The sequence below is a fragment of the Pleuronectes platessa genome, chromosome 8 (genome assembly GCF_947347685.1).
Source record: "Pleuronectes platessa chromosome 8, fPlePla1.1, whole genome shotgun sequence".
Lineage (NCBI taxonomy): Eukaryota > Metazoa > Chordata > Actinopteri > Pleuronectiformes > Pleuronectidae > Pleuronectes > Pleuronectes platessa.
The window spans coordinates 12,953,692-12,967,455 of NC_070633.1; the positions used below are offsets into that span (position 1 = coordinate 12,953,692).

Consider the following 13,764-nt stretch of genomic DNA (forward strand, 5'->3'; position numbering starts at 1 on the left):
ATTTCTCCTTCAAATATCTTGTTTTATTGGATCAACTATCCACAACCCGGAGATATTCAGTTAATCATAGTTTAACATTTTTGAAACTGGTACCTTTAAAAAAAATTTCCAGAGTTGATCGATCAGTTGTTCAATCAGAAATTTTCTGTCAACCACATTATTGACTACTGTTGAAGCTCTTAGATATTACCGTCATGAAATCAAATACTAAAACCAGGATTGCTCAACCCTGGAAAGAACCAACTATAAAATACAATTTCTAAAATTTTTAGGATTGCAAAGGAGTACTGAGCGGGCCCGAGTACATGAATTTTGAAGCGTTGCAATGCGTTAACCCTAACCCTAACCCGTTTTGCCTTTTGCCTGAAAAAATAAAATAATAATTACAACTACTTCATTTTCACAATGATCTTTAAACTTTAATACTTATTGACTGTCCAAGAACTTAATGTCCATCTGCTTTATCTTCAAAGGAAAAGTGTGCAAATCCATTTCCTGTGTCTTAATTCCTGTCTCAAACTGCACATACAGAACCAGTCTGAACTGGCTCAGACAAACAGCCTTAGTGCTTCTATATATGATCCTTGCATTCGACTGTTCTCCATCATCACTCTGAGATCACTCTGAGGTTTGTGTTGATCATGAGATCAACACATTACTATATATGCCACTATATATTGTGTATATAGTATTATTATTACGATTTATTACATTATATCGGTACACCATTAGGAGTAATAGTGGCTGTCTAATTTCAGATTCTCCCCTCTCTCCATGCTCTAACTCTAAGCTTTATCATAAAGGAAGGTTTTAAGCCTACTCTTAAACGTACAGAGGGTGTCTGCCTCCTGAACTGAAACTGGGAGATGATTCCACAGGAGAGGAGCTCGATTGCTGAAATCTCTGGCTCCTACTCTACTTTAGAGACTTTAGTATCAACAAGTAAGCCTGAATTATGGGAGCACAGATCTCTAGTGGGGTGATATGGTGCCCAGAGCTCTTCAGTGTATGATGGTGCCATATTATTTGTGTTTTACTTGTAGGGGAGGAGTGCAAACATTTTAGGCAACGTGGACTTTTTTTGGAAAAACATATTCAATGTGACTATACAGAGCAGGTATTGAGAATTAATATCTGTGAGAGTTGCTCTCAATTTATAAGAATGAATGTCCTCAATGTATGACATTCCTCTCTTTATGAAAATGTTTTATTCGAAATCATTTAAATTCAAGAAGTCCCTCTTTTTGCATTTATCTTATTTTATCAGATTTTTACGCTCACTTTTGTCAACCACAAACAATTTATTTTATGAGTGAAATGCCACTTTATTGAAAGATGTCCAGTATGGTCACGAGAAGACCTATCACATGATCAGAGTCCAGGCCTGAACAGCTCCATTTGTCAACATTAACTCAGGGTCATAGCGCCTCCTACTGATTCGCCATGAAACTGGAGTTTTTTTTAAACTCCACTGTACATTGTCCAATCAGCCCAAAACCTGAACAGATCTATTAGTCTGTATGAAGTGATAGTGATAGTGCCACCTATTGGCAACAGGAAGCAAGCCTTATTTTACAACTTTACAACAATATAACAATTTAAATTACATTTTCACAGTGTGGTCTGCACTTGATGGCATGGACTGTAATGCCTGATTATTACCCATGATAGATGCATCTTCTTTGCATAGTTAAAACAGCAACATTACACATTTCTCCTAAAATACACATTATTTAACATCTACTTATCCATGCTACAAACTTATACATCAGAAAGTGTTGAATCAAAACTCATGAAAACCAAACAAAATAACAAATGGAGTGAGCACAAAAGCATTTTTGACATTCTGAATAGGATTTGCAGTTCACAGTTCTCACCCTGTGCTCTCAGTGCAATAATGAGCACATTATGATCCCAAGTGGTCGGCGGTGAGAAAGGCTACTTTGTAAGTAAATCCATTGAGTGGGAGGGTCACTCAGGCCTGTGTTGTAGATATCGCAGTAAAAATCATGTTTCCCTCATCCGAGTCAACAGAGTGGATATTTTTGTACCAGTGCGCTGTTTACAACTCACCAGTCACCAGTAACTCCTAGTGGGCCTGAGGACAAGGTAAAGATCTGTCTATTTGAATATTATAGCCACCAGCCAGATAGATTCAAGTCAGTATCTTGTGCTCTAATCTTCGTCTCTTACTTTTATGTTGTGCAATATTAAATCTGAGCTGTTTCTTTAATGTGCTGTAGAAAGCGATAAAAAACACTTCATTGACTATTTACTGATCTTCACTTTGATTACCATCAACCCTCTGATCATAAATCGGCACAGCACGTGTGTAGTAGCTGGTGTAAAGTTAACTATTACCTCCCCATTGTCCTTCTGGTAACAGTATATCAAGAAGCAATATCTGCAGATAGGAAAGCCACAAGCTTTATGTTTGGTCAAAGGTACTTTGGCCGTGGACGCAGGCTGCGTTCCCACTCGCCTCCTGCCAGCTGAGGTAGATGCCAGGAGGGATTAGGTGAGCCCAAATCCCCTGATGGGAGATGAGAAGGTGAAAGCTACCTCTCAAAGAGTAAGTGTGCAGCCTGCTGCATGTATGTAAGCTATGAAAGCTGCTTTGTCCTCCACCATTTCATTAACTCACAGTATGGCGGGGGTCACACTTTCAGGTAGAGAAGTGGACATGGCAGGAAAACTCCAACATAGCTGCAGTGATAAGTCCCCAGTCTTGTTTTTGAGCAACACATGTATTTAAACATACAGTGACAACATACAGTAGAGTTTTGGGGGCATGATATGAAGAAGAAACAGATGCAGGCTTCCATATGTGTGTAAAAATGTTTCTATTATTGGTACAGACTTTTTTTAATGGTTCCTATTCGTGATGGACAATCCCCATTGTCATAGAAGTAATGTGTAACATAAAGTCCCGGATTATCTTGAAGTCATAATCATGCGAAGATTATCAAACCAGCAGCTCTCACTTGTATTACAAGTTGCCCACAGGACTAGTCCCTTTCCTTTTCTGTACATAAGAACCCAAAGAACTAAAACAAAAACTGTCTTTTTAATGTCATCAGAGGTGAGTTAAGTTTCATTATTTTCACCAACCCCTCTCACCCTTTAACCCAGCACAGTGTGGAGGGATGAGACGGAGGAGCAGGGGACAGGTCTAACATTAATTTCTAAATTGTATTCTTTCCACTTCTCCTTTAGCTCTGACTGACCTCAAATTATTCCGAGAGGAGGGATCGTCTCGGACAAGATGCTGCTCCAATGACGTGAGAGGACACTATGAAAACTAAATCTTTTATTTTATTGCCAGGTGAAGAATAAAATGACGAATGTTCAGGGAAACATAATTGTGTAAGGAATTAAAGGTTGAGTAAAGTGCAGTTCTCCGGGAACAGGGGCGTTGTTTTTTGTGTTGTGGGCGGCAGTGAAAAGTCAAGGCATCAGCACTATCATATCAGAGGGGTGATAAAGAAGGACACATATAAAAGAATATTGGGATTTAGGGGAGTGACGAATCCTATTATTTATTCTCTTCCAAGCACACCTGTGAGGCAGGGGATCACACAGAGGAGGTGAGTGAATCCATTCATCTTTTTATTTTTATTTAAAGTCATAATATTCATAGCACATGTCATTTGAGTTACATTTATATCCTATTAGTCCTATTTTTCCAATCTGCCTTTTGCCTGGGGCCACTGTTAGAGTAAAAAAAGATATTCTTGATTGGGAAATGTTCTACCGAGAGGATGACCTGACAATAATTCACTGACATGTTCACTGATCTACCCGTCCTTCCCCATTCCTTTCCCCCAGCTCTTCCTTTCACTCACTCTGTCAACAACAGCGACCCTCGCTCCCACCTGTCTCGTCCTCCACAGTGTGATTCCCAACATCTTTCACACCAGATATAAACCCCCCTCCACTATAGGAGCATGCCGTGCGGCTGGGTGAAGTCCGTTCTGGTGAGCCTGTCCCAGAGGAAGCCCCTTGAGCCCGAGGGAGAGCAGTCCACATTTGACCGATGCCTGACCACCCTGGACTTGGTGGCCCTCGGTGTGGGCAGCACCCTGGGGGCCGGGGTCTACGTCCTGTCTGGAGAGGTGGCCAGAGACACCGCTGGGCCCAGCATCATCATCTCGTTCTTCATCGCCGCTGTGGCCTCTATATTTGCCGGACTGTGCTATGCAGAGTTTGGCGCCCGGGTTCCCAAAACAGGCTCAGCGTACCTCTATAGCTATGTGACAGTGGGAGAACTGCTGGCTTTCATCACCGGCTGGAATCTCTTACTCTCCTACGTCATCGGTGAGTGTGATACACAATAATTATTTATCATTGAGAATAGATTATAAAGTCTTTCATTTGCTAATATGAGAACTAGTCCTGTTCTAATAATTATTGCGCTTCATCAAGATTGTTTTTCTTGGTCTTCATGTGCAAAACTATTAGGAGGAAATCATTTCTTCAACTTAGTCTTTGTCTTTGTCTTAATATTGATACATGTTACTTGTGATTCCCATCCTCTGAAAATAAAAACCTGTTATTATCCTCTTATGTAACATGTTTGGTTCATGGGAAGCCAATAAATGATCAACATGAGACCTTTACATGCTCCTTGACCTTTTACCAGCTGTCAAAACAGACTCTTAAAGTTACTTCGTTAAAAAGGAATATTGGGTGTTTGACTATTCAAGTATGAACATTTAGCTTTCATCAACTCAAAATGCTATTTGCCTTTTTTTATGATGTGCATGGGTTTGCATGTTAATGACCACTAAAAATCAGGAGAGTGGTTTTAAATGACCGAGCCATAAAAGTGTGAATCACGCATGAGAGGGAAAATCACCATGAGTGTTTGCTGTTTATGACCACAGTTACACAATGACTCAGGCTAATTGCTTTATTGCATGTGTCTCTCACCATCTGTGCAGGGACATCCAGTGTTGCACTGGCGTGGAGCGGGACATTTGATGACCTCATAGGGGGCGTCATATCAACATTCTTGGAAGCAAATGCAGCCATAGGCCTTCCTGGCCTGGCACCTTACCCAGATGCCTTTGCTGCAGCTCTCGTCTTGCTACTCTCAGGTAAAATGAAGGCGCTGGTGTCACTGCGATGGTGATGAGAGGGTGTACTCCAAAAATCATACACCTCATTTGTTTTGATTGTTTTTTTTCGTCTGAAGGTATTTTGGCCTTTGGAGTGAAAGAGTCAACGACAATCAACAAGATCTTCACAGCAATCAACATCCTGGTTCTGCTGTTTGTGATCATCGCTGGATTCATCAAGGGAGACATCTCCAACTGGAAGATCACTCAAGAGGCTCTGATAAATGCCACTGCAGAACTCGAGTAATATAAGAGTGCTTTAGTTCTGTGTGTTCGCCAGAAGGCAGAGCCCTGTCTTACATGATTACAGGTGCATTAGTATCCAGGTTATTTCTCATTGCAAATAACCACATTTTGATACTGTCCCCCTCTGTGCAGCAACCTGAACTCCACTGCTGGAGTAACAAGTGTGTTTGGAGACGGTGGATTTTTCCCTTATGGCCTTTCTGGAACCTTGGCTGGAGCTGCAACCTGTTTCTACGCCTTTGTTGGATTTGACTGCATCGCTACCACAGGTGAGAGGAAGACTATTTAAAAAAGAACAAAACTGAGGCTCAGTATGATTTTTATCAAATTTAAATGTAGGCCCAACTTTGTTATGTTGTTCAGTGTTGTACTTTGTATTTTGTAAGAGATGATGAATGGCATATTTGTTATATCTAAAATTAACAGCGGAAAATAATTCCAAGGCAATGTTTTCTGTGTAATGTAAAAAATCCACCAAAATGTAATGGATTCGTATCAGTGAAGGAAACACATATCCATACTTGACTAGAAATGAATGAATCATTTAATAAATTCCTAGAAAAAGGGCAATTTACTGGGAATTTACAAAGCTTTCAGCCTCATCGTATGGCCTCAACTTAAAAGAGTTAGCTCACTTTTCATGGTAAAAATCCTTCTGTTACCTTAATGTGCATCTTTGTTCATGCGATAGCGAATTGTCTTACATGGTGGGGAGATATGTGTATATCATTTACAATCACATATAATTCCATGAGCTAAATCTCCATGATAAAGACCAGGGGAAGTGGTTGACAGCTCCAGACACCCTCATTTCACTCTTCATTTATTCAAAGGCCCTTTGCAAACCATCATTCAAATTTCACCACAGTCACACATCAATATTCTTAATTCCTGGTTTGGTGTCTCATGATACTCAGTTAAGGCAAGTTCATGTTTTAAGCACATTTAAAATAAACACATTTGATTTGAAAAAACAAAACAAATACAACAGCATGACAAAAACAAAAGACACAACTTAACAAAACAATATGAATACACAGGTATTTACAAGCAGTTTTTTTATTAACTACCAAGCAAATATGTGACAAGCAGCTGAAGGAAGACCACATTAAAGGAGTCCCTGACGTATTGGTATCTTTCTCCATAGGTGAGGAGGTGAAGAACCCTCAGAAGTCCATCCCTATTGGCATCGTGGCCTCACTTCTGATCTGTTTCGTGGCCTACTTTGCTGTGTCCGCTGCGCTCACCCTGATGATGCCATACTACCTGCTCAGTGAGAAGAGCCCCCTGCCTGTGGCCTTCGAGTACGTCGGCTGGGCTCCCGCCAAATATGTCGTGGCAGTGGGATCACTCTGTGCCCTGTCCACCAGGTAGGAAGACACTGGTGGAGTCAAACCACTTTGGTCCTAACAGCACATTGAAGCGAACTCATGTAGGTAACATGTGATTTATAATACTGTACATCACCAACCAATATGTCCAATGAAAACCAAGTGAGACCCACATCTGAACACATGTGGATACGGAAACATTAGATGGATACAGTCAGGAAAGAATGAGGAGTCATAATGAAACAGCCACTGGACAGAATAATGAGTCTTCAGGTTCAGGGGATTGTGTGTTTCTCCAAAACTCTGGAACATTTGACCTTTTTACAACTTACTGTTTTCACTTCCGCAGATGTGTTTTAACTGAAGACCCATGTCTTCTCTCAAGCTTTTGACTGTCCTTGGTTGTTTTTTATTCACTTTTTTTGCCTTTTGTTCTACTTCTACATTTTAAAGAGCCATCACACATGTTGTTGAAATAAAGGGCTCCTTTTTAAAATCCCTGATTTAGTTCTAGGAACCAACAAAGTGTGTTCCTGTCGCAGCAATATCTACTCAGAAAATCGACTTCATGCAAAACCTGGAAAACATTAAGGGCTACGTGTGTGCAAAGTCACACAAGGACATTTTACATCATTCATTATATTCTTTCTTTTGTGTCCAGTCTGCTGGGATCCATGTTCCCAATGCCCAGGGTGCTCTTTGCCATGGCAAGAGACGGCCTGCTTTTCCAGCCCCTGACCAAAGTCACGGCCAAAGGCAGCCCCGCCATAGCCACGATATCATCTGGAGTTGTGGCAGGTACAGATGTTCCAGCTGTTCCTCAGGGTCTGTGCACATGTAGTGAGGTTTATCAACTTGGGAGTTACTCTGTATTTTCTGTTTCTTCTTCCTCTTTAGCCATCATGGCTCTGCTCTTTGACCTGGAGGCCTTGGTGGACTTGATGTCCATCGGGACTCTGTTTGCCTACACACTCGTGGCTATATGCATTTTAATACTGAGGTAGAAAATGATTTGTATATTCTCCTGCAGCCTTTACAGAGAATGTTGAGCTTAAAAATTCTCATATTGTGTATATCCTATATTTCACTTTGCAAACAAGGTACCAGCCAAGTCCATCAGAAGAAACAGACCTGCAGGTCAAAGAATCAAACACTAGCTTCCTGAGGCCTCCATCACTTCCTAACTCCTCCACTGGACGAACAGTCACTTACATGACCGTAATCGCAGGTAAAACAAAGTAAAACACTTGATCTAGTATCTAGGTCTAGGATCTAGGATCTAGTACCACAAACCGATGTCTCTCGTTTATCTCATCTTTTTCTGAAGTTGCGTGTGTGATTGGACTGTGCGTCACCCTGTCTCTGGGCCTTGGTGCTCTGTCCCGTGTGGAGCCATGGAGTGTGGCTCTTGTTTGCATCCTCGGCGTCAGCGTGCTGCTCCTCTTATTCTTCATCTGGAGGCACCCACAGAATCCAACCAAGGCATCTTTTATGGTGAGTATTTTTAATTGTATGCTCAATCAACTAGAACTGCACATTATTGTTAACCAATTGCACACTTGCACACTTGCACTCTCTATATCTATATATTCATTATGGTTGGATTTTTTATATTCGTGGAATATTCTCTTGAATTTACTTTTTATTAATTTTAATTTGTATCCATCTATCTATCTATCTATCTATCTATCTATCTATCTATCTATCTATCTATCTATCTATCTATCTATCTATCTATCTATCTATCTATCTATCTCTCTCTATCTATCTATCTATCTATCTATCTATCTATCTATCTATCTACCTATCTAGCTTCCTACCTATCCAACCACACACCAATCCAACCATCCACCGATCCATCCAATCCGATCCCATCTCAAAAAAGTCTTACACACTATACCTTTTTTCTCTTTTCATAGGTTCCACTCCTTCCTGCTCTGCCGATAGTGAGCACATTCATCAATGTCTACCTGATGGTGCAGTTGGGTGCAGACACCTGGTTAAGATATGCCATATGGATGTTAGTGGGTAAGATACAATTTCAGCTTGAAAGGTTTAATGGAGTCATATACTCGAATGTAACGAGTGTGATGAATATAACGACCAATCTCTGTCCTCTGCTCAGGGTTAGTCATCTACTTCGGCTACGGGATTCGTAACAGCGTTCAGAAGAAGCGTCTCTCGGGCCGGCAGGTGAATATTGAAACGGTCAGCGGCATAGAAGACAGTTCATTCAACCCAAACGACATTAAAGAAGAGAAATTCTGAGCCTGTGTGGATCCGAGAGACTCTGACTCAGATGTTACAGTGAGTAACTGGGCTTTAAGTTTGTAAATATGAGCTGCTGCTGCTGACCTGTTTCTGCAGTGTTCAGTGTGAGGGTGACAGGGTGACAGGTGTACAGTGTTCAAGGATGAAAAAGCAAATCTGCTAAATTTGATTTCGTACACACTTTCATATATGTAGATGGCGTTTGTAATATATGTGATATTTTCAGACCTTCGAGACATTCAAGGGGGGAATTAGGCTACGTGTGCACAAATCATTACAGATCTGGAGAAACAGATTTGAGAAAATTAAACCTCTCTGCACATTTACATTTATCACATTTACCTGTATGGGTATCTTGTATCAGCGTCAGAGCCATGTAAACCTACCCCCATGTTTTAAAATGGCTAAGAGTATTTCCTGCCGAGTATTTCATAATATCTAAACAACACGTTTACACTTTTCATATCAATTGTAAATTATAAATGGGCATTTCAAGTTTATACAATCGTAATAATGATTATAAATGTTGTTTTTTTACATATAAATTCATACCATGAGACTGATGACGTTGATACAGAAAAACCTGTTTGTGAAATGTAATATCTTGTTAGTTTAAATGTTCGCTTCATTAATTATGTGTAAATATGAAAATTGCTTGTTTTTCTAATTATTTGTTATAAATGTATTCCCTAATTAAAATTGAAATAATCCAACCCTCAAGGCAGTCTGCAATTCATTCATCTACAGAGCATTGTTGATAAAAGAAAGGAAAAAAAAATTCAAGTCACATTTATAATCTCATGGATGAAGTGCCAGAGACGGCTCAGTACCCAGAGTTCACAGGGAACAAAAGGACCTTTCACAGCAGCTTACCTGTGTCATGTTCAAAATCGAGGTCCTTCAAACATCAAGGATTGCGTTGTTCACATTGTTATATCTTTTCCTTTGCAGAAACATGTCATTTAGGGGGGGCAATTAGAAAATGATGGTGTGTGTTACTTATCTCTGGAGGCTTTTTACAGTAGATAATTGTTTTTTTTTAAAAGTTGGATAAGCTGTGACCTTGAAATCGTGTGTTTTTTTCTACCTGTAAAAAAAAACATTAGTATCGGAACACAAGGTTTATTGGCCACCAAATGCTTTTTAATTACCCTCTGCCCACTGCCCCCGTCTGGGCTGGGTGGTGTGTTTTTCGTTGCTCGCACACTTCCAGTCCAGCAGCTAAGCAAACAGGCAACGCGATTCCACACAGTGGGGGCCTCTGCCTCTGGACCCTCATTGGTCCGGCGAGGCTTGAAAGCCTCCATTGAGCCGGTCAGGAGGAATTTGGGGTACTAATGCCACTCTCAGGAGGAGGAATTCTGTGTGATTCTGGTAAACAGCTGACGGCTCACTTTGCGAGCTCGGCTCTCCTCCTCCTCCTCCTCCTCCTCCTCCTCCTCCTCTCTCTGTCGTTCCTTCCCTCCTTTGGTTTCTGCAGTGCGTTCTCTGCGTTGAACTGTGTGAACTAACAATCCGTACAGCCCTCTGATTATTCACTCATCACTGAATCATGCCTCTGGTGAACTCTTATGGGTCAAAGTGGAGGCTGCTGCTTTGCACTCTGCTTATTTGTGCAGTAATCGTCGAGTTGGGTAAGTGACTTTATTTCCCTTTGCTGAGCCGTTCTGTCAACATGTGTTCCTGGAAGTACCGAGATGGCTTAATGCATGACATGGCTTACTTTAGAAGTTACCATCTGATAAAAGAAATTATAGTGTAACCGCACACTGCCATCTCACTGTTTGCGAACTGTTAACCGTGTGTAGCTTATTGCCAAAAAGATGCCCTGAAGCAGAAGGCTACCCCGGGGAGGAAGTCCAAGCCGAGCAAAAACAAACCAGAGAAGTCAACAAACGAAGGGTCCAGTACTACAACAGCCAAACCAAAGACCAAAGCCACACCTGCTGCCAAGGCACAGGCCTTCCTCACACAGGTACTTTATATACGCAAGACCTTTGAAATCAAGGGTGCGTCAATTTATGGGATTTCATGTATAACAGTTTGATTTTATATCTGACACGTGAAGGTGCTAAACAGAGGGAAGTTTAAGAAGGTGGGTGAGACTATAAGCGTGCAGACAGGAGATACTCTGGAGCTGAGGTGCAGGGGTAAACCTGTGCAGTGGGGCGTCCCCTCATACCTGGAGGAGGATGATGAAGGAAGGCTCAGGTATGCTATTTCATTTTTATTGATTCATAAATCTGATTGAGATTGTGTATGTCCCTTGACTTGGTCCTGTTTTCGGTTTCTGCAGGATTGTCCAACATGAGCGGTACGGCGTTCTGACATTAGTCAACACCACTGGCGCAGACACAGGGGAGTACACCTGCTACCCAATGTACTGCGAAGACACAGACTGCAGGAAGGAGTACGACAAAGCTATCAAGGTCTTCGTCTTCTTTCCTGGTACTATTTATAAACTTTATTGATGCAGACACACGCCCCTTTCACCACCATCTTGATAGGAAGCCTTTTCACAACCACATGATATCTTATCGTCAATTTGCCATATCTTCATGCTATGTATCAACCAGACCCACAGGAACTATTTGTTCCATCATCGGACTACTATAAGGCGATTCAGCTGAGAACCAACTGGCCCACGGTCCTCCCCTGCCAAGTGACGTCACCGGAGGCCAAAGTGTCTTTGCACCGCGAGTTTCCACCTCTGGAGGTGGTGGTGGACGGGAAGGAGATCTCCTTTAATGTCAAGAAAGGCTACACCATACACCGACCCCGGCCTTATCACGCTGGAGCCTTGTACTGTGTTGCCAGTCTGGGCAACCTGAGGCAGAGCTCCACCAAGTACATGCTCATCTATGTCAACTGTGAGTTGTCCATCTTTTCAGATACACCTGTATTTGTTGTTGCTGTAACTGCTTCTGTTCACAGACATAGCTCATATGGATCCCAGAATGCATCAGGCAGACAGCAGGGAAAACTAAGAGGCAACCAAACTAGCACAAGGCTAAAAGAGCAGATGATCACAATCACTGCTGAGTCATAGAGCATCCAGTCAGTCTAACTCAAGGGTGTAAGAAGTGTTATAACTACTGCCTCAACAAGAGTGAAGCAAAACTACCAAAAACAAACCTACTAACAGGGGGGGAATTAATAGAAACCACAGAGAGAGCCACATCCCTCTCCCAGGACGGATGGAAGTGTAATAGATGCCACGTGAAGCTGAACTAATCTACAAAATTAAAAGATTTACAACATTGATAAGAAGAAACAGTTTTCAATTGAATGGTGTGTCAATCATTAAAGTACTTATGCATAATAAAATGTCTGATAGAGATGATTGGAGCAGCAATGTCCCCTGCTCTTAAAATTGACAGTTCAACATTTAACACATAATTTTGATCACAAGTTCAACTTCTTTTTGTATTTTTAAGTAAATGTCATAGTCTCGCTTTAAGTACAGCTTCAGCTGTTGGAGTATTTCAGCTTGTTATGATCTGATCCAGATCCAAACCAAAATGAATGTGTTCTTCTTTGGGTCATGCCCCATCCCTCCTCGAACTTTCAGGAGTATCGAGTAGTTTTTGAGTTATCCTGCTTCCAGACAAACCAACCAACCAACAAACAAATAGATTAAATTAAATATGTGTGTCTATTTGTTATAGCACTCATATTACTGTCATTGGGTCGTTTTTTTAATACTTGTACATAACGTAGTACTGATATTTGACATGTGTACTGTAGTTATTTATTGCTTCTGTGTGACATTTTAACTTTGTTTTCCATTAGACCCCATGGCTCCTCCTGCTCCAGTGATCCAGGCCTCATCCAGTCTGGTGGTTGTGGGGGAGAACCTGCGTGTCAGCTGCAGTGTGGTGGGAGAACAGGATGTGGTTGTGGAGTTCACATGGGACTACCCAGGACAGCAGGTCAGGCACTCCTGGAGATAGAGATATTTAGCTTATCATCTTTATAACACAATATACCTTCAGTGGGTTTATCTTACATGATTAAATGTTAATAAGTCATTTATTAATTCTCTACACATCAGTATTGAGCCATGTAGCCTTATGAAAAACATGAATTTCAGCTTGGTTGTGAAACAAAATACAGAAAGGATCCGTACAGGCGGTCTACACCCTCTGTCGTTACAGCTTACTGTGTGCTAGCTCATTATCAGTTAAGAAGCATCCAACCTATGGACTGTAGAACATGCAGGTCTACTACACACTGGATCACTAATATGTAAGCTATAAACTGAATGGCTTGTTAGTTAGGAGGTAATTTCCTGTTGTGGGGTATGTGTATTTCTGAACGGAGCGCCTCTGCTGGTTGCAGATCGGGAGGCCTCTGTACACACAGGAGAGCGTCACTCCGGTCGGTGGAGGAGCGGCTCGTCAGCAGTCTCAGTCTGTCCTCCTGGTGGACGAGGTGAGGGACGTGGACCAGGGGACATACACCTGCACCGCTCAGAACCTGCAAGGAGCCAAATCAGTGTCCGCCACTGTCAAAGTGGTCCCCAAAGCCAAACCTAAGAAACCGTGACCCACCACAGCTATGTGACAACACCAAGAGAGAGAGAGAGAGAGAGAGAGAGAGAGAGAGAGAGAGAGAGAGAGAGAGCGAGAGAGAGCGAGAGAGAGAGAGAGAGAGAGAGAGAGAGAGAGAGAGAGAGAGAGAGAGAGGAGAGAGAGAGAGAGAGAGAGAGAGAGAGAGAGAGAGAGAGAGAGAGAGAGAGAGATAGTATTTTCCTCTGCCACAGAACTGAAGTCTTTTATCATTTTTGAAAAGCT

General features: G+C 41.7%; 2 protein-coding genes across 2 annotated transcripts; both read left to right on the forward strand.

Annotated features, from left to right (window-relative positions):
• The first annotated feature begins 1,983 nt into the window (after positions 1-1,983).
• LOC128445663 (cationic amino acid transporter 2) lies at positions 1,984-9,681 on the forward strand. Its single transcript, XM_053428423.1, has 13 exons — positions 1,984-2,109; positions 3,217-3,587; positions 3,829-4,317; positions 4,944-5,099; positions 5,198-5,363; positions 5,499-5,635; positions 6,514-6,736; positions 7,359-7,495; positions 7,595-7,697; positions 7,798-7,925; positions 8,025-8,191; positions 8,617-8,725; positions 8,823-9,681. Exons 3-13 carry the CDS (start codon positions 3,948-3,950, stop codon positions 8,963-8,965), a joined length of 1,839 nt encoding a protein of 612 aa, XP_053284398.1. The 5' UTR covers positions 1,984-2,109; positions 3,217-3,587; positions 3,829-3,947; the 3' UTR covers positions 8,966-9,681.
• Positions 9,682-10,194: 513 nt separating this feature from the next.
• LOC128445664 (platelet-derived growth factor receptor-like protein) lies at positions 10,195-13,615 on the forward strand. Its single transcript, XM_053428425.1, has 7 exons — positions 10,195-10,602; positions 10,777-10,943; positions 11,037-11,179; positions 11,265-11,416; positions 11,545-11,838; positions 12,761-12,900; positions 13,310-13,615. The coding sequence occupies exons 1-7, from the start codon at positions 10,521-10,523 to the stop codon at positions 13,514-13,516; spliced, it is 1,185 nt and encodes a 394-aa protein (XP_053284400.1). The 5' UTR covers positions 10,195-10,520; the 3' UTR covers positions 13,517-13,615.
• Positions 13,616-13,764: the final 149 nt, after the last annotated feature.

Coding starts and splice junctions, on each gene's coding strand:
- LOC128445663 (XM_053428423.1), top strand. CDS start 3,948: ATGCCGTGCGGCTGGGTGAAGTCCGTTCTGGTGAGCCTGTCCCAGAGG. Junction 5,100..5,197: donor TCTCGTCTTGCTACTCTCAG/GTAAAATGAAGG, acceptor TTTCGTCTGAAG/GTATTTTGGCCTTTGGAGTG. Junction 6,737..7,358: donor CTCTGTGCCCTGTCCACCAG/GTAGGAAGACAC, acceptor TTTTGTGTCCAG/TCTGCTGGGATCCATGTTCC.
- LOC128445664 (XM_053428425.1), top strand. CDS start 10,521: ATGCCTCTGGTGAACTCTTATGGGTCAAAGTGGAGGCTGCTGCTTTGC. Junction 10,944..11,036: donor CACAGGCCTTCCTCACACAG/GTACTTTATATA, acceptor TGACACGTGAAG/GTGCTAAACAGAGGGAAGTT. Junction 11,180..11,264: donor GATGATGAAGGAAGGCTCAG/GTATGCTATTTC, acceptor CGGTTTCTGCAG/GATTGTCCAACATGAGCGGT.